Consider the following 21,138-nt stretch of genomic DNA (forward strand, 5'->3'; position numbering starts at 1 on the left):
ACTTCCTTAGTACCCAACCCTGGGAAAGCTCTCTGTGGATCTGAAACCCAACTGCTCTCAGAAGCAAAAGGGGGACTGGAGGCACTGGGCTGTATGTCCAGCAAGCCTGGTTTAGTGCTGTCTGCAAGTCATGCCTCACTCTCACTAACTGCCCAGGTCATTTCATTTATCTAAGTCTCACTTTCCACCCCTGACCTGGACTATCTGATTTCAAAGTCCAGGTCCGGCTGCAAAACATTGCTGTGTGCAATCAGATTTCATAGACTCTTGTTGACTTGGCACAGTATTCCACTTCTGTTACATGACCACCGTTCGCAACTTGAAAAAAATAACCATTCCTAAGGCTATTCAAAAATACCTGCCCATGTTAAATTCTTACAACAATCCAGGGATTAGGTATCATTGTTATTTTTTTTCTTCCTGGGTTGTGAAATACCACTTTTTCTTGGTTCTCTTCCTATCTCCTGGATCTGCTTTTCTCAGTCTTCTTGTCTAGCTCTATTTTCTCCATCTTCTCTTTAAGCACTGGGTGTCTTCTGTCCTCATTCTATCCCCTCTCCTCAAGGGGATCTTATCTTCACCCTTGGCATCCATTTTCATCCATGTTGATGACTCTCAAATTTCTATGTCTAATGGAGAGCTCAATTTTCAACTCTAGCCCTGTCTCTCAGTTGCTTAAGTGGCATCTATGCCTAAACGTTCGGTAACACCTCGAACTATAACCCTGGGGCTCCTTTGGCCCCTAACTGCCACATCAACTTTCCCACTGTCAGTGTCTTAGCTGAGGCCCTCATCATCTCTCACTTGGATGACTCCTAATTAGGCAGCATGCCTCAAATTTCACTGCCTTCCAGTTCTTAATTCTTTGCTTAAAATTCTTCAGTGACTTCTGTTTTTTGACAGCTATGGTCTCTAAACTTTTTTATTGTACACTCCTATCATTAAAAACATGGTGCATGAAACCCAGTGTATGTATGTATGAATTTTAACACACTACTATAATAACAAAAAAAAAAAAAAAAAATTTTTTTTTTATTTAAAAAAAAATAAAATTTTTTATTATAGTAGTGTGTTAAAACCAGGCTTACTGGACATACACTCTGTCCCATAGGGCCGCTATGAGTCAGAAATGACTCAATGGCAACAGGTTTGGTTTTTCAGTATCATTAGTAATATATATGTATAAAAGAATGCATTAAAATATCTTTAAGTTTACATGTAGTGTTTTCAACCTGCAAAGACAAAGATCGGATTTATAAAGATAATAATAATGAAAACTACAAGAAAAAAAAAATAAGGTATTTGACTTACGTAAGAACAGGCTTAGGACAGAGTGGTCAGGAAGGAACCCCATCCTAAGTTGGGGGCTACCTGTAGAAGTTTTAATTTTTTTCTTCCTATATTGTTGTTGTTAGGTGTCATCAAGTCAGTTCTGACTCACAGCAACCCTGAGTACAACAGAACAAAAATACCGCCCAGTCCTCTGCCATCTGCACGTTTGAATCCGTTGTTGTAGCCACTCTGCCAATCCATCTTATCGAGGGTCTTCCACTTTTTCACTGGCCCTCTACTTTATCAAGCATGATGTCCCTTTCAGCGACTGAGACGAAGTCTTGCCATCCTTGCTTCTAAGGAACACTCTGGCTATACTTCTTCCAAGACAGACTTGCTCATTCTTCTGGCAGCTCACAGTATATTTTATATTCTTCGCCAACACCATAATTAAAAGGTATCAATTCTTCTTCGGTCTTCCTTATTCACTGTCCAGTTTTCACGTGCATATGAAGCAAATGAAAATACCATGGCTTAGGTCAGGCCCGCCTTAGTCCTCAAAGTGACATCCTCGCTTTTTAACACTTTAAAGAAGTCTTTTGCAGATTTGCCCAATGCAATATGTCATTTGGTTTCTTAACTGCTGCTTCCATGGGCATTGATTGTGGATCCAAGTAAAATGAAATCCTTGATAACTTCAATGTTTTCTCTGTTTATCATGATGTTGCTTATTGGTCCGTTTGTGAGGGTTTTTGTTTTCTTTATGTTGAGGTGTAATTCAAACTAAAGGCTGTAGGCTTTGATCTTCGTCGGTAAGTACTTCAAGTCCTTTTCACTTTAAGCAAGCAAGGTTGTGTTATCTCCATATTGTTAATGAGCCTTCCTCCAATTCCGATGCCGCTTTCTACTTCATATAGTCCAGCTTCTTGGATTATTGGCTCAGCATACAGATTGAATAGGTATGGGGAAAGGATACAACCCTTTCCTGATTTTAAACCACACAGTACCTCCTGTTCTATTAGAACGACTGCCTCTTGGTCTACGTACAGGTTCTCATGAGCACAATTAAGTGCCCTGGAATTTCTATTCTTCACGATGTTATCCATAATTTGTTATGAGTCAAACAGTCAAATGCCTTTGCATAGTCAATAAAACACTGGTAAACTTCTTTCTGGTGTTGTCTGCTTTCAGCCAAGATCCATCTGACATCAGCAATGATATCCCCCCTTTCATATCCTCTTCTGGACCTAGCTTGACTTTCTGGCAGTTCCATGTCCATGTACTGCTGCAACCGTTTTTGAATGGTCTTCAGGAAAATTTTACTTGCATGTGATACTAATGATATTGTTCGATAACTTCCATATTCTGATGGATCACCTTTCTTTGGAATGGGCACAGATACGGATCTCTTCCGGTTGGCTGGCCAGGTAGCTATCTTCCAAATCTCTTGGCATAGATGAGTGAGCACTTCCAGTACTGCGTATGTCCTATATCCTAAAGTATTTCATCTGGAGAATGCTGTATTAATCACCAAAAAGGGTAATAAATTTTACAAGAAAGACAATGAAGTGAAGAGCTGGAAGAAACATTGCAGAGATAGAAATGAAACACAGAAGAGCAGTACAAACTCCAGATTGGAGGCCTTGGGTCAACAGGATCCAGTCCAGGCTCAACATGGTATAAAGTGTTCTCCAAATATTAATCATGGTACTCCTCCTGTTTATGATGTTTTTCCCACTTTAATTTGCATGGTGAATTTCTACTCATTTTAAATATTCAATGTATATGACATCTCCTTTATGCAACCTTTTAGGACCATCTCTCCTGACCCTCTCTGTCCTCCCACGGATTATAAACTGGAAGGCAAGGACACTTCCATTTTGAATATTCCCAGGTTTTAGCATAGTGCCTGGCACATAGTGGGAGCTCAATGAATGCCACTACATGAATGAACAAATATTACAGATATAGAAAATGATCAGACATAGTAAGTGACTTACCCAGGTTTACAGACATAGTAATTGGTAGAGATTGAATCTTGACCTGCATATCAAACTCCCTGCCTGATACACTTCCGTCTGGACATTTAGGATGTAGCTCAGACATTGACTGGCAACACCATAACTCTTGCTTTTGTTTTTGTTCCCTCCCAATCCTCCTCATATTTGACACCACCATCTATCTAGTTGCTCAAACCCGAACTCCAGGAGTTACCCTTAGTTCTTCTTTCTCTCGCTCCCCACTCTGAGTCCATTCAGTACGTCCTATTGGCTCCAATACATATGAGGTACAAACATACCCAGAACTATACACAGCAGCCAGGGATCTTTTAAAAATATGAATCAGGTGGTGCCCCCTTGCTGCTTAAAAGCCTCTAACTGTCTTCCTGTCACATGTGAAATCAGATCCAAACTCTGCACCAGGGCTTAAAAGCCCCTGGGCCTGTTTTCCAACCTTATTACCTGCTGCCCTTCCCCGTGCCCACTTTGCTCATGCCACACTGGCCTCCTCCCTCATTTCTTGAATATACCAGGCTTACTGTCCCACCAATTATTCCCTCAGTCTGCCTGCCTTTTCATCAATCAGATCTCAGTTTAGATGTCTCTTCTTTGGAGAGGTCTTCTCTGATGACCAACTAACACTTGGTCACTGTGTAATATCACCCAATTTTAATTCTCTAACAACCAGTTACTGCTATTTAATATATATTTTTGTGTGTGTGTGTATTTGTTTTTGTGTATTACATCTGCCCTCCCTCTTTCAAGTGTAAGTTCATTCAGAGCAGAGTACTCGTCTCCCTTGTTCTTTGCTGTAGCCAGTGTGGGAACCCATTTATGGCCTTTGAGTTGTGCCCTATACAACCTCTGGGCAACACTCACATATACCAGGGATATAAAGGTCACTTCTATGCAGTCCAGCCCTGGGTCCTGGCATTAAATAGGCACTCAAAAATTCTTTATTGAATGAATGAATCAAGTTGGAGAAAGTCTATTCACATACATACTTTTGTCTAATTTTCAAAGATCATGAAATTTTATATGGAAATAAACTTTCAATATATATAATCTGAGGAGTCACAGTTATAAACTTTCAAGTAACATAGTTCTGTTCTGTCAACATCAGTCTGAAACAATGAGATTTCAAAAAGCAACCAAAATAGTTATGATTTTCATAAGCACAATCACTTTACTATTATTTCTGAATTGAATTTTTTTTTTTTTAAAGGCACACCAACTCCATGGCAATGGTTGGTGATTTTTCTATGTCACTAGAAATGATTACAGAGGTGAAAGTACAAGAACGCATTTCCACGCTTCAGCCACAGTCTGGACCATCACATGCACGGTCAGGATCAACTTCAACAGACAAGCCAGGAGCACACAGTACTTCTTGAATTCATGACTTTTGTATAATGACAGAGTTGGCAGTCATTTCTGAATAACTCAAGAAGAGAAAATTTTTGGCCCTCACACTCCACTTCTCTTGTTGCACATGCCAACCTCACTATAACTGGAGTTATTGTATAATTTGCACAATAAGTGAGAATAACATTTGCATTACAAAAAATAGCTTTTCAGGAAGCATTTGGTGAACACGTGCATTTTGTACCTTAAATGACATCTTGCCAATATGAAAATAAACAAGGTCGTACCTGACTCTAAGGAGCTGGGGTTTGTTTCATTAATAATACTAACTTAAGGAACATTTAAGATAAATGAATCGTTAGTTTAGTTTTAACCTTTTCAAAGACCTGCAACTTCCAAGCCTTCCCACTGGAAAATTCCCTTACTCTGAGACGCTGGGCCTGGCTGTTGGCTCCCTGTTTACTGCAAGCTTCCCTGCAACACACCACAGAGGGGGTGAACAACAGCGCCAGTGGGAGGGGGACACGTACGTGCCTCCAGACTAGTGCTACACTGAAACTGCCCCTAGGAACAAGGGGAGAGACCAGATTCAGGCCACGTAGTTCAGCCAACTTCACTCTCTGAGGACACCAATAACTCATCTTCAAACGTTACTAACACTGTCAGGCCCTGATTTCATGCCTAAGCAAAACCAATGAAAACGAACTGGAAAAATCACACACGTTTTCAAACTCCAGAAGTCTCATTGTGTATTGTTTCTTTCTGATTTATCGTCATCTTTCGCAAACTCCTAGTGTACTAATATCCAAAAGTAGTCAAGACATTAGGTAGTTTAAAAAAGTAATAAAACAAGTAAAAAAAATAATTTGCACTGAATTTTAATATTTGTTTCAATTGAAAACATTAGTTCCAAGTTTCACACTAACCCACTAATTTCAATGCTTTTTGAACTCAATATTCTGTAAAACCTTAAAAGGTAAGAGCCATAAGGCCAATTTTTATTATCTAAAAGCTTCTGCCTAATGATGACATTTTTCAAATATTTTCTGTCCATTAATATTAAAGTAGTTTGAAAACAGACTATTATTTTCATGTAATGCCTTGCTTTCCTCCTCAAATAGGAGTTTAGGGTCCCCCTGACATCAATTTCTGTCATGAAAAATGCTCAGGTGTTAAATATTTCTCATTTCATGCAACTAGGCATGATTCCAATTAGTACTGAATGGAAGACAAAATGACAGTTTAATAAGCTTCAATTTGCCAACTCTTTGAACATTTCATGATATCATCATTTTGCCAATCATTTCTTGCACTTTGGCTTCAACCTCTCTGTCACACAAAAATTACCTCAAATATACAAATGAAGACATCAGGGATGTCTCTTACAGAACTGACTGAGTCAGAAACCCATAAATGACTTCTCCAAGACATCAAGGAAGAAGAGTTATTCATCCAATATTTCCTCAGAGGTAATTTCTGCCAACATTCTTAGTAATTTCATTCGAGGCAGAGGTGAAGAGGAGAAGAAAGAGCAATATGCAAAAATAACTGAAGGCATTTTTCCTTATGTCAATGGAAATGACATTCGGTATGTGGAACAGTGATTTATCTCTGGGTTTTTTTTTTTTTAATTACCTTAAATTTTATTTTGACCAAAATAGCTCTAGAATTGAGCCAAAACTGCATGACATAAATTTTTTTTGAGGGTTCTAAAAGAAATATATTTTCTAATTACACCTTGTATTTGTCAGGACGATCTCCTGGTTTGAACTTATTAAACCATTTTGAACTTAGTAAACCCTCTTGAGCCCATTTCTTAAAAGTTTTGACTAGCTGTTACCACACAACAGGAGAAATTAAAACAAAGTCCTTATTTGGGTTCCTTTAGGGGGAAAAAAAATACTAACATTGAATTCTTTGAGGTTTAAAAATTCATTCCATAAAATGAATGGCTCATATGTAATATTCTAAAATACTATGTGAATATAAGAGACCCACCATTAGCCATTCACAACAAACCATACTTCACCAATAAACCAAAAAACAAACCCGTTGCCATCGAGTCGATTCTGACTCATAGTGACCCTGTAGGACAGAGCAGAACTGCCCCATATGGTTTCCAAGGAGCACCTGGTGGATTCAGAGCAGAACTGCTGACCTTTTGGTTAGTAGACATAACTCTTAACCACTCTGCTACCAGGTTTCCTACTTCACCAATACTAACTGTAAATTCCTAAGCAATTTTTCTGGAGACTGGTAGGCCCCACTGAGTAAAAAAAAAAAAACTTCCTGGACTCTAAGTGTGAACACATCTAATTTCAGTAATAACGTTAAAACCAAAAAAGAATCCATTTCAAAACCTAATTCATCTTCCCATTACACAAATTTTGAAATCTGTGAGAAAGAACTATATTCCACACAAAATATCAGGAAATCCTTATCTCCTCAGGGTTAAATTTATCCAAGAATAGAGACAGAGCCATGACTTATGACTTTGGAGAAAGACTGAAAGTACTGTCTACCACCTGATACGGATTTACATAGTCTGAGTTCTGGGTATCAGTATTTAAGATCTAGTAATCTACTGAAAACCCACAACTGAAGATATAATAGGTTTGTGTGGAATAAATAAAATTTAGAGACAACAAGCTCATACATAGCAGGCATATGGGGCAGGGGGCTTTACCATGAGTCCCAGCTGCACCACTGGCTATGTAATTCTAGGCACGTAGGCTTTCTGAATGTTTTCTCATTGATAAAACGGAAATGTATGCAGTTTCCTTCTGACCCAGGTAAGAGGTGGAAACAGAGTTTCCAAATAGAAAGTTAATCCTCATAGGATGTTTGAAGTGTTGAATGAGGTACTGCTATGTAAATGTCCTCGCAGAGAGCTTGGCACATGGAAAGCATACAATAAATATTTGTTGCTGCTGCTGCTTTTGGGAAACACACAAGCATAAAAATTCAGTGTTGTTCTAGAAGGTGCTGCTTACTAAAACTGGAATTCAAACAGCATTATTCAATTATGACTTTGTAGCAACGTCACTGGCAGAATGCAAATTGTTATGAGAATCTCAGCATGGAGAACAAAGAGTACGGGTGTCTCTTTCCCTTGATACGTAGAGATTCATATACAATCCTACTCCTTTTCTGCCATGTCCAAACCCCTCCCCAAACCTAAAATCTTTCTTGGAGAAAGGCTGAGCTGGAAACAAAGATCACTGAATTTAATTTAGATTAAGCAGCCCTGGTTTGCTAGTTCTGTGACACTGGGCAAGATAATGTCCTTGAACCATAGGTCTCTTATCTGTAAATTGAAAAATATGGGATTTGGTCATCTCTTTAGATTACCTAATCTGACTATGTTATTGCTGAATACGTGTACACTTGATATAGCTGAAAGCTCTGTAGCTGGCACAACACACTGTATACAGACTTGTCTTGCCAATTTTCACCACTGCAGAGTACTCACATCATACTCCCCCTCTAAATACTTCCAGCATTTAATTACCTCTTCTTCAAGAGCAATTTTACTATTGTTAAAGAAATCCATTGCGTATAATAACAAAAGACAGATTTTAAAGCAATCTTCGTTAACTGGTGCTAAGTTGCTAAATCAAAGGTAATTCTTTGTTATCATTTAAAGGTTTGCCTTTAAAAGGAAGACTCTATCTAAAAGTGGACTACAAACCATAGAATGTGGTTTCCATGGTAACTGCCACATTATAAAAAATATGCACAGGACTGAAGATACACTGTGTATGTAACACTTCTGCAAATGGATCATTCTTAGAGAAATTAATTTCCTTGTTTCAGACAGTATTTTTGTTTTTTAAGCTTAATATAATTTTCTCCACAATGAGGGCCAAGTTGAATTATCTATAGTAGTTTAATGATAGGTATATAGTGCTACTTCAGTACTTGTAGGAAGAAAATGATTACAGAATTTTAGAATTATAATAAAAAAAGAAAGCTAGTGACATATAAAAATACAAGCTGTTCTTGAAAGAGCATTTTCCCTATGTTTTCTCCTAATTAAGTACATAAGAAATAGTACTCTTATATACACTAATATATAATATATATGTAACATAAACATATCATTAAGTTTATATGTAACGTACTAGATATACCACCACTGGATACCAATAGAACGAGACCTTTTTATCAATAATTTATGTCAAAATGTAAGAAGGATTTTTGCCCTCACTATTAGGAAAATTCTGTATGATCTAGGCTTTCAATGTCAGGGAACACTGCATTTCCCCACGAGTTTCTAAAAATGGCCTATATATGTTTTAAGTGTACACAGAATGTTCTTGGGATATTTTAAATACAGCACTTAAACTATAAACAAAACAGTTTTCTTTACATCTAAAGAAAATAAATTGACAATTACAATGTATGGTTTTTATCACAAGTACACTGAAAAAGTCCTGTTTTCTCTCTGCAAAATAATGTTGCTGTTCTGTGCTGTCACATTGGCTCCGACTCATAGCAACCCTAGAGGACAGAGTCGAACTGCCCCATAAGGTTTCCTAGGAGCAGCCGGTGGATCTGAACTGCCGACCTTTTGGTTAGCAGCCGAGCTCTTAACCACTACACCACCAGGGCACCGTTGCAAATTAATAGCAAAATGTTAAAGATGTTTTCCCACCAACTCTTCTAATGTCTGACATTAAAGTTTGTACACTGCAGCAAAACTCACTAAGAACTTAAAACACACTTAATTCCACTCTTCCGTCTAATACAAATAACGAGTCTATCAGGGGATAATATCAAAGTGCCGTGTACAGACAGCCAGACTACCGGCAACCACTCTTATGTGACTAGGAGTGTCACCAGGGAAAAGTGGGGACAAAAAGCAGGGTTATACTAACAGCAACAGCCCTGTGATACTGGAGGAAAATATCATTTATATATTTATATATTATTTATATATTTGGCTTTTCTAAGCGATCAGTCCAGTCCGACCCAAAGCTATCAGAATATTTACCATCTCAGAACCTAGTAAACGATATTAATGAGTAAATATTGGTGATAAAATATTATTTTGGTTATACAGGCAGAATATGAGCCATTTTAGTGTGAGTACGTGTATCTTCTACTCCTGGACTGAATTACTACTTGGTTTTGTTATTTCTTATAGCTTTTCATATTATAAATCCGGGGGACAAGAGAATCAGGTATAAGAAAGACAGTAACACAGTTGGAATTTAACGTCAGGGTGTTAACTTCTAGGCTACTTCCACTCTCAGCCGTGTTTCCGACTTTTACTTGTTCAAGAAAAGGCAATTTGCAAATGTTCCTGAACAGTGATATCGTAAGAGGACTAAAATTTGCTAGGTCTGTGTCTTAAAACATATTTTGATTCATAATATCTATAACATTGGGTCTTCCGAAGCAGCTTTGTTTGGTTATTTGATAATAATAGTATCCTCAATAAATTAAAATGAAATGTAACACATTAAAATAAAATCTGCTGGCTCCCAGACACCCTGCTAACTCAACTGAAGCCACTCCTAAAGTCCACCTTTCAAGCAAAGGTTAGACAGGCCTATAAAACAAACCATAACAGATGTGAGGAACATGCATCTTAGTTCAATCAAGTATATAAGACCAAATGAGCAACACTTACCCGAAAGCAAAGAAGGCAGGAAGGGACAGGAAAAGCAGATGAATGGGTATGGGGTACTGGGCGGGGGCGGGGGGGGGGTGCCGACACATCACAGGAATTGCAATCAATGTTACAAAACAATTTGGGCATACATCTTTGAATAAGAAACTAAATTGAGATGTAAACTTTCACCTAAAGCACAATAAAATCTTAAAAAATAAAATCTGCCAGTTACATATTTATGAAGGTATTTAAAGAACCTAAGCTTTTCACACCTGATTTCCAAATGTTTTAACATATAAAGAACATCATCAGAAGTGTTGGTCAGTTCTTTATATTAAGTCTCATATCACAAATTTCTCTCAGAACTCAGGGCTATTAAAACAAGAGAACTAGTATGACTTCTATCATTAGTTAATTAGATAGGCATCATGTTTCCCTCTTTGCTGTGGCTTCTAGGTAAGCTCAGAGCTAAAACTTGTACTTAATGATACGGCATAATTTTTAGTATCGATTTTCTGACGCAGTTAATATCATTTATTGCTTGTTTTTTCAGTTATATTTTACCTGTAAGTTTCTTACAAAATGCTGCCTCAAATCCTTTCTGAAAGCAGCTTGGATATAAATAAATTAAAACCAAGGGTTATCAACAGAAAAATGCTACCGAAGTCCACAGGCCATATATAGGCTGTAACAATAATGTTCAGGCTATCAAAAAAAAAAAATGCCATTAAGCAAACTTTGACTTATGTCAAATCCATGTGTGTGACAGTTTTCTTAGAACTGTGCTCCATGGGGCTTTCAATGACTGATTTTTCAGAAGTAGATAAAAAAAGCCATTCTTCCAAAGAACCTCTGGGTAGACTAGACCTCCAACCTTTCGGTTAGCCCTGAGCACAGCTAACGATTTGCAGCACCCAGGGTCTCCATTCAGACCATACGTATTGTCAAATCTGCCCTCTGAGTAGTCTTTGAAGAGTAATAACCGTTAGATCCACTGCATGCATACACACACCCAGTTTATAAATGCAGATTTTATCTTGTGGCCAAATGCCCAAATTCATGGAAAATAATGTTATTGTGACATAATTTTAAAAATTGTCTTATTATGAATTCTATTTAGAAAAACTTTCTTTTTTTGGCAGAAGAGAAATCCTGCAGATTCTACATTTTATAATCAATGATAGGTTTAGCTTCTCAGTGTGAATCAATATGGCAAAATCAAGACAATCTGTCAGTTTATCATGCAAAAATTATTCACGTTAGAATCATGATTCTCAGTTTAGGGAATCAAGAATGGCATTTAGATGGCAATGTTTAACTACACGTAAATGCTAAGTTTAAAGTATCTCTGGTGACCCTCTCCATGTGCTGTCCTTAATTTGCAGTTTTACCGACTGTGGTCCACAGTGGTTGCTGACGTGACCCTGACTCCTCCAATCTGTCTTACCTCAACAGGTTATACTGACAGCTGTCCTAAGACAGTGACTCCACCTTTGGGGCAGAAAGCAAATATTCTATGGAATGGTCTCTACTGTACTGACACACACCATCCACTTCAGCAACAATATAAAAAATCAAGCAATCTCTAAATGGTTTAGGGTTCTAAAAGGACAGCTAAAGGATTAAAGAACCAATGTTCTGTTTTTCTTCTAATTCAAAAGCATGAACAGCAGAAATTCTCTCATTAGATTGCTGTTCAAAAGCAAAACACAGAACTGCCATGTTAAAAGAAGCTGTCCTAGATGATTTTTACAAATTTCCTTTTATTAAAAAATGCAATCGAATCAACCAGTCACCGTCCAAAATAATTTCAATAAGAGGAACCTGGTAAATGAAAAGCATCTGACAATGAGGTTATGGATTTCTATATGTTTTGATTTCTGCTGATCTGGATGTTTTTTTCTTAAACATCATGACCTTAGATAGATACCAGACATGAACTTCTTGTATGAAAGTAATCATATTTAATGTGCATTTTGGCAAACATAAGTATCATCACATAAAAAATCCTGCCACTGAAAATCAAAGTACTATGACAAAAATACTATAGACACATAGAATTAGTTAACTGAGTACACTAAGTACAATGAAGAAAATCTTTTAACTGTCCTCAGTAGGACTACCATGTCTTATAATTTCTCTAAAAAATAGAAATTGTTTGAATGACAACTAACCAGTAATAGGTATGTATCACATTTACCAAAATGGAGCTCTTAATTGATATGATTTACCTTAAGGTAGGTATCTATGCTTTATAATAATAATTCCCTTATCATTATAAAATATATCACTTACTTGAAAAAAGCAAAAAATAGTTTAGGATATTGTTTTCATTTGAAAATATGATGGAAGAAAAGCAGCAAACAAAGCCATAGTGTCCAAGATGGATATTTCACTGGTCCTCTTCTGTATTCCAAATAGTCCTTTCTACAAAATGGCTTCCATTGCTAAACTGGAGCAGCCATACGCTAACTGTAAAACAAATGCCTCTCTCTGGAACTAAAATAAAAATTAAAAATCTTTTTGTTTGTTTGTTTTTTAATTTGTGAATGGAATTCAGGACTTACAAAGTATGAAATATTAGGTTATTTGTACCATCATCATGAAAAGATATATTTGACAAATTTAGAACTTACCTGAAGGAAACATTAAATTCCTAATCTCAATGAACCACCAAAAATAAATATTACTAGCATTTTGGTACATATGATAAAATATAACTTATTGGCAAAATGTTAATAAATATATATTCCCTAAAAACAGCTAAGTATAATTTATACAGAAAATTATTTTATTTTGATCAAGAATAAATTTAGCCTAAGTTTCCATTGCTTACTGGTATTCCCGTGACAGCAATAGGCTATCAATAAAACGTTGCAAGAAAGACACAAAAGATAAGAAAAAAAAATCCTCAGGAACAGCATTTGAAGAGGCTATACAGTCCTCTTAATATTGCAGTAGGAAGAAATTCAATTAATAACTTCATTATACTATCTGTGTGGCTTAATTATACATAAGAGTTCTAAAATTTCCCTTTTGTTATCATTGGATGAACCGCACCCTATATGGCAGATGCGGCAATACGCAAAATCACAAAGATTTCCTCTAAATTTGGCCTCCGCTTGTGTCAGCTTTTTCACAACTGTGCCAAAGTAGTAGCATGTTATGTAAATTAATGTATTTTATTGTATCAGTTATTGAATTCCTCTATGCACACAGACCCTACAGTGATTCAGAACCCAAATCCCATATTGTAGAAGACAATGGTAAGGTTTAACATCATGTTTGAGGGAAAATAAGTTTGAAAAGATTCTTAATAAAATGTATGGTTAAACATCAAAAAGACTAGCATATATTTTATAAAGGCTTTAAAAAGGTTGACGGCAAAAGTGTAAGACATGTTAATCTAGCAGGAACCACCTGACAATTCTGGTTCCGTGGCCACTGCAACGACTACCTGTGTAGTTAGAAAACCACCATAAAACAAATCGACAATGGTTTTCCTATAAATGAATATTGTTGATAAAAAATTAAAAAACAACATGTACTGAGTATATTTATATTGTTCCAGTTATTCTCAGAAAGTACAAGACAACTCAAGGTCAAATTAAAAATAGTCAATCCCTGTTCTTTCCCTTACCGCCTCCTGCTCTCCACTCGAAGAATTAACATCCTATTAAATTGGGAGTATTTTTATGTTTAGACAATGTTAAATCGTTTAAATACATATCACAACAAATAGAAGGCTTATTTTGTTGCTTGAAAATGACACTATTTTAGAAGGAAGGACACCTAGGGGAAGAAACTTAGAGGTGGTGTAGAGAGTCTGGTTTGATTTCAGTGGAAAAAGAGGTGTTTAGACCTAGTATCTGATAGGGTTTTATTGGGAAAGAAAATTATCTTTTTATTGTTATCAATTCCTCTTAAATCTTTTTCTAATAAAATTTCACAGCAATCTCCTCAGGAGGACACACTAAAGGCCTTTGATTATACATACCCTAAAGAATGTATTGTACCACAGAGATACACACCCAGTAAGATTTTTTTTCATCTGAAATTTATAAAGATAATTTTCCATGCTGACAGTGCACATTTCATCCATAAGTTTGAAGAGTCAAATGCTACCACAGCTGGAGGTTATTCTGCCAAATGGCTTCCAACAGGGACTACAGAGATGGAGGCTAAGAGGGTGTGTATGTGCGTGTAGCAAAAAACAACAGACCTGATGGGAAAGAGTCCTTCTCTGAAGTCATTTCTATCAATTACCATCTAAGTGATCTAATCAACTATAGAGTCTAAGGGAAAAAAGCCATACTATGAAGGAAAAGCAAATATTAAAACACATGCTTTATTACCTGCCGAGATTAAAACAAAAAGCAGGGAGAGCCCTGATATATTTCATAGGGATTTGCTAAGGCTGAGGGGAGGGGTAAGGGGCAGATACCTTAAAAAAAAAAAAAAAAAAAATCCATCATGAAAGGAACTGAGACAAGATTATAAAAAAGAGGCCAAGTTATAGCGCGCCATGGGATTTTTAATCTGGCTACCTGTGGTTTTTCTAGTTAAAGCCTTATTCATCCCCAAAACAGAGGTGGTGGGGGGGAGAAAACAAAAAAATCACATTTATATGTCAGTTTTACAAATGATCAAACAGCGTGCATCAATAAGAAAACATTAAATGCTGATGACTTTTTTAAAAAATAGATACCCGTTTTATCAAATACTATTGATAATTACCTGTGCATCTCGTTTCTTCAACTCTTGAATTTGATTTTCGTGCTCCACACTGACAGCGCGAAGCTGTTTTTCCAGGTTTTCAATTTCCCGTTCATGGTCTCGGACTAGGCTATCCTTCTCTGCGTTATGCTGCTGTAATAGGTGCGTCTTCTCCTGCTCACGCTCCAGCTTCAGCTCTACTATCTGATTGGACAATGAGGAGGACAGTTCATCAACAGAACATCCTTGTCGTCATGACAACTCATGTACAGCTTAATTTTTCTCTAATTTGTCCAAGTTGGAAATTTTTATTTTTGCGTCATTATTACCTCACCCTTGAAGGACTCACATTTTGGGGGGATTTCAGCCAAACCTTCTAATATTCAAACAAGGTGGGCATAGTCAGTAAATCCTTCTGCAATCTGTTGACACAAATGTCTGAATGTGGAAAAAATTTATGATGAATGCTAGGTATTTCCTCCCCAACAATCTGGGTATTACTGATCAGCATGGCTATAAATGGTTAATCGTCAGTACGCTTTGCTTTTTGCTTAAATATATACATGTAAAGAGCAGCAATTACATCGGTCAGTTTTCTTTATAATTTTCAAGAAAAAGATCTGAGCTAAATACGCATCTGGATTATTGTAGATACAGTTGTGTTTTTAAAAATGAAATGATAAATTTCAAAGGTCTATTATCTCGTTGTCAGCTACGGTATACCAACATCAACAGATGTTATGTATTGCAGAAGGGCACCTGCTGTGCTGCAAGCTTGCGCCATGATTTCATAAAAAGCATTCTATTCTCAGGATCCTTTCCCAGTCCACTCCACACTGGAGACTGTGACCTTGGCCAGTCTTAGCCTCTCCCTGCTAGACTGAATGGCAGCCTGAGACCAAGGGCCTGGTTGCCGCAGCTTTGAAACTAATCCTCCCAGACTGTGCACAATGGCACCCTACCTGGCCTGCAAACTATAGCCAGCCAGGCTGTCTTTGAAGCAGGTGATGAATAGGGGACTGCAGGAAGCCAGCTTCCCCAGTGAACTCCAGGCCACACAGCTGCTAAGAACAGTCACTTGGATTTTTCTTCAGTTTTGGTGGATTTCGGGGCAAAAAACTGCCGTTATCTAGAATATGTTGCATTATTTTTCAGCGTGAGAATCCATCTTCAAAAAAGCTAACAGTAGGAGCCTGCTCCAAATCGATCTTGTTTCCTGCAATGACTCACCAGACTACCTTATCTTAAAGCTATAGCATTCATTTCTCCTGGCGTGCAGGCTGCATTACATTTCAGAAGTGGTTTTCTTTTCAAATTTGAAATTCTCACCCCCTCATTTCAAATCAAGAACCCTAAAACATGCATTAAATTTGCTTTAGAAAATAGGTTTCAAAAGGTTCTCTTACTGTGATTTTTTTAATGAATTGGAAAATCAAAAATAAATTTCTGACCATTCACACTTTTCTTACATTATGGAGATGAAGAAAGTAAACTAAGCTCTTGAATACTTACACTTAACAGAACCAAATAATGTATAAAGCAATATGGAAACATTTATTTTGCATCTAAGAACAAAGTGGTAGTGTAGTGAATTAACGCTTATTTAACACTTAGGTGTCTTTATTCTCACATTATTCCACTGTTCGCAATACACAGGAAAAAAGTAAAATAAAAATGTTCTTCTAATATACTATATCAGGCAATACAGAAATTTTCTTTGATTATTTAAAATCGATGTTTTATTCCACGATTCACACAACTATAATCTGTTAAAAGAGAATTTTAAATTGTATTGATACTACGACATTTTTTTTTTCAGGTAGCTGGTGTATAAATTATTGAGTTGGAAGATTTTTATTTCTTGGGCCTATTCGTATTCCTACTCAGGGTTATACTACCAAGCATTATTATAATAAAATTATAAATTTTGGTTAAAATGATTTGAGTAAGACACTGGAGAGAAGTAGAACGAGGCAGAAAGTTCTACTGAGATCTCAACAGCCTCAGAAAAATTGGGAGAATAGACACAATTTAAATTGACAGAAAGTAAAATATTTCACAGTGCTAAGGAAAAGTAACCAACTGACCAAAAGTAACCACAAATAACAGAGGCAGAAGAATTACAGAATTTTCCTCCCGAGAAAAGACACATGACTAGAACTAGCAGTAAAATCATAAGTAATGACGTTGCCTCATTATAGGCTCTAGTAATAATACACTTCCACAGTAACTTTCTCTGAGTTGTTTGAGGTGTTCTGATAGACTGATTGATGACCTTGGCCAAATTCCAGTGTATTTGTTTTTAAATATAAGGAAAATGAAATCATGATAATGGACTTCCAAACCTAAAGATAGATGTTTATAAACTATTATTAGTTTGTTATTCTGCCAAGGCCTATTGCTCAGTGCTCTAGTTTAATCTCAAGGTTGTTAGATAGTGAGCAACAGAAGCCTTTTAAAGTGAAAGAGCTCAAGCTTATCTGCCTAGTCCAGCACTTCTGGGCCAACTTCAAGATGTTATGGGTCCTTTCTGGCCTTTGCCCAGGTTTCTTCACCGTCAGCATCTTCTGGCAGAGGTGTTTTCTCAGGACAAATGGAAGTGTTCAGAGGAAAAACCCGAATGCTCTGGAAGCATCTTGATGATGGTACTCATGACCACAAAGGTCATCATGGACGTGGGTCTGTGTTAAAATCCAAGGTTTTACTGGTCCCTGGCCTCTTCCATGTAAAAAGGCAACGTTAAAATAATCCTTTGGACTTTTCAGTTTGGTCCTCGTGGGCACATCTCAAAGGTAACATGAAGTAGCATAACTTCTTTACCTTGTACTACTACACCTTTTTTGACCAACAATAATGTCTAATGGTGTTAACTGCAATCATCAGGTGGAAAATTATGGATAATATGGAGGATGTAAAAGCATGCAGCATTCACAAGGATGAATATTAAGTGGTCTATGATGCCTCTAAGTCAAGGTGCTCGAGAACCCACAATATGCTCTAGCGGGGAAATGGGATGCACCATCCCAAAGACCCTGCTTAATTCAGACCATCTAAAGAGTTCCTTGTAACACAGGAGGGTAGCCTTCAAGATGCCTAATTACAAAAGCACTGACCTGTAAGCCAGATAACTATACTAGGGATGTGCCTACTCTACACGTATTAAAACAGAATGGTATGTCTTTCAGGGAAAATGGAAGTGATTAGCTGTCCTGTGCAAGCATCTGGTAGTATTCTGAGATGCTAGGACTTGAGGGCATGGTGGCTGGAATTTCGGTGAGAAAATGTCTTTAGAGCCTAGGAACTGTTAGGTTGGCCCACAGGAAACTGACATTTTTGTAGGTCAAAACAGGAGATGAATAAAGGTCCTCCTCCACCCCTACAACTTTGAACCTGGAGCTCAAGAGTAAAGTTAATTGATCCCTGAAAGTGGCAGGTCCCTGTCACAGCCTAAATCATCCACAGACTGAAATGATGTCCTCATTCCAACTGAGTTTTCCAGTTAGACGCCCAAGGGCAAGAGTACATTCCAGGCCCTGAGAAAGCCCAAGATGGAGCTGCTAGACATCCAACTGCAAAGGAAGTCTTGGAATACATAGTTTTAGGCCTGGTAGTTGTTTTATAGTGAAATCAGCGCTAGCAAAATATGGCCTGAACACCGTTTAGTAATATTATAAAGAAATATACAAGAGGGATGGAAAAAATCATTACCTCTCCATAGACTATACAAGGAAGACTAACATTAGCTCAATAACATGCTTCACTGTCAGAAACTTCAATACCAGAAATACAAGTTATATAAGTGATAGGATGTGCTACAAGGTATTAAAAGGATAAATTATGGTACAAAATACTAACTAAAATGATTTCAAATGTAACCAAATGTAACAAAATCTGTTTTCCATAAACCTGGTATAAGAATGGATCAAAGCCATTGGAAGTGGGGAGAGAGGTCCTATCCTCTGGCTAGGAAAGAAGGAAGAAAGGACATGTTTACTGTTAGGAAGCCTACCATTAGATCATTCCTACAACTCAATGACGAATGCTTTCATTTCAAGTGAATAGAAATATGAAATCTTAAGAGTTTGGAGGAATTTACAGATTATCTAGTATAAAATTAATCTTAATCCAGGAATACTCCATATAACATCCCGACAGATGGTCATTCAGCTACTGGGAGAATGGTTTCAGTGATAGGAGATTAACTGTATTCCATGGCAATCTTTACTTTGTTGTAAACAGTAAAGTATTATAATGACATACGCAAAGAGCTGGAGATAAAAAACCAAAAAGGAAGAACGCGCTCAGCACTTCTCAAGCTAAAAGTGAGGAAAAAATCCAAGCCTCGAGTTGCACTACTGAAGGATCCTATGGGGAAAATATTAAACGACACAGGAAGCATCAAAAGAAGGTGGAAGGAATACACAGAGTCATCAGATCAAAAAGAATTAGTCGACGTTCAACCATTTCAAGAGGCAGCATATGATCAGGAACTGATAGTACTGAAGGAAGAAGTCCAAGCTGCTCTGTAGTCATTGGTGAAAAACACAGCTCCAGTAATTGATGGAATATCAATTGAGATGTTTCAACAAATGGATGCAGCACTGGAGGTGCTCACGTCTATGCCAAGAAATGTGAAAGACAGCTTCCTGGCCAACTGACTGGAAGAGATCCATATTTATGCCTATTCCCAGGAAAGGTGATCCAACCAAATGTGGAAATTATGGAACAATATCATTAATATCATACACAAGCAAAATTCTGCTGAAGATCATTCAAAAATGGCTGCAGCAGTATGTTGACAGGGAACGGCCAGAAATTCAGGCTGGCTTCAGAAGAGGGCATGGACCCAGGGCTATCACTGCTGATGTCAGATGGATCCTGGCTAAAAGCAGTAAGACCAGAAGGGTGTTTACCTGTGTTTTATTGACTATGCAAAGGCATTCAACTGTGTGGATCATAACAAACTATGGATAACGTTGCGAAGAATGGGAATTCCAGAACACTTAATTGTGCTCATGAGGAACCTTTACATAGATCAAGAGGCAGTTGTTTGGACAGAACAAGGGGATATTGATTGGTTTAAAGTCAGGAAAAGTGTGCATCAGGGTTGTATCCTTTCACCATACTTACTCAATCTGTATGCAAATAATACAAGAAGCTGGACTATATGAAAAAGAACAAGGCATCAGGATTGGAGGAAGACTCATTAACAACCTGCATTACGCAGATGACACAACCTTGCTTGCTGAAAGTGAAGAAGACTTGAAGTACTTACTAATGAAGACAAGGGACAACAGCCTTCAGTATGGATTACACATCAACATAAAACAAAAATCCTCACAACTGGACCAATAAGCAACATCATGATAAATAAGAAAAGATTTAAGTTGTCAAGGATTTCATTTTACTTGGATCCACAATCAACACCCACAGAAGCAGCAGTCAAGAAATCCAATGACACATTGCATTGGGTAAACCTACTGCAAAGGACCTCTTTATAGTATTGAAAAGCAAAGATGTCACCTTGAAGACTAAGGTGTGCCTGACCCAAGCCATGGTATTTTCAATCACATCATATGCATGTGAAAGCTGGACAATGAATAAGGATGACCAGAGAAGAACTCACGCCTATGAATTGTGGTGCTGGCAAAGAATATTGAATATACCATGGACTGCCAAAAGAACAAACAAATCTGTCTTGGAGGAAGTACAGCAAGAATGCTCCTTAGAAGCAAGGATGGCAAGACTGTGTCTTACATACTTTGGATATGTTGTCAGGAAGGATCAGTCCCTGGAGAAGGACATCATGCTTGGCAAAGTACAGCGTCAGCGGAAAAGAGGGAGAACCTCAATGAGGTGGACTGACACAGTGGCTGCAACAATGAGCTCAAGCATAACAATGATTGTAAAGATGGCGCAGGACTGGGCAGTGTTTCATTCTGTTGTACATAAGGTTGCTGTGAGTTGGAACCAATTCGATGGCAGCTAACAACAGCACAGCAATCTGTTCTCTGTACTGAATACACGTGCCACTGGAACTTCTGGATAAAGGTAGCAAGGGAAGCTGAAAATTGTGAAAAGAACACCACCAAAAATGGGGGAATAAAAAACAAGAACATTCACTGGCAGCAACCAAACAAAGAGGAATAAGTCCACAGATTTCAT

The 21,138-nt window shown here is 37.4% G+C and overlaps 1 protein-coding gene across 17 annotated transcripts in view; it reads right to left on the reverse strand.

The window, feature by feature from the left end:
- The window catches only part of CEP112 (centrosomal protein 112), a 462,579-nt gene that overhangs the window by 243,004 nt on the left and 198,437 nt on the right, over positions 1-21,138 (reverse strand). For all 17 annotated transcript variants that reach the window (XM_064270872.1, XM_064270863.1, XM_064270864.1 and 14 more), the window contains one exon: positions 14,995-15,177. In XM_064270872.1, coding sequence (XP_064126942.1) covers positions 14,995-15,177 — 183 coding nt within the window. The remainder of the gene's footprint in view (positions 1-14,994; positions 15,178-21,138) is intronic.

Source organism: Loxodonta africana, chromosome 18 (assembly GCF_030014295.1).
Source record: "Loxodonta africana isolate mLoxAfr1 chromosome 18, mLoxAfr1.hap2, whole genome shotgun sequence".
NCBI lineage: Eukaryota > Metazoa > Chordata > Mammalia > Proboscidea > Elephantidae > Loxodonta > Loxodonta africana.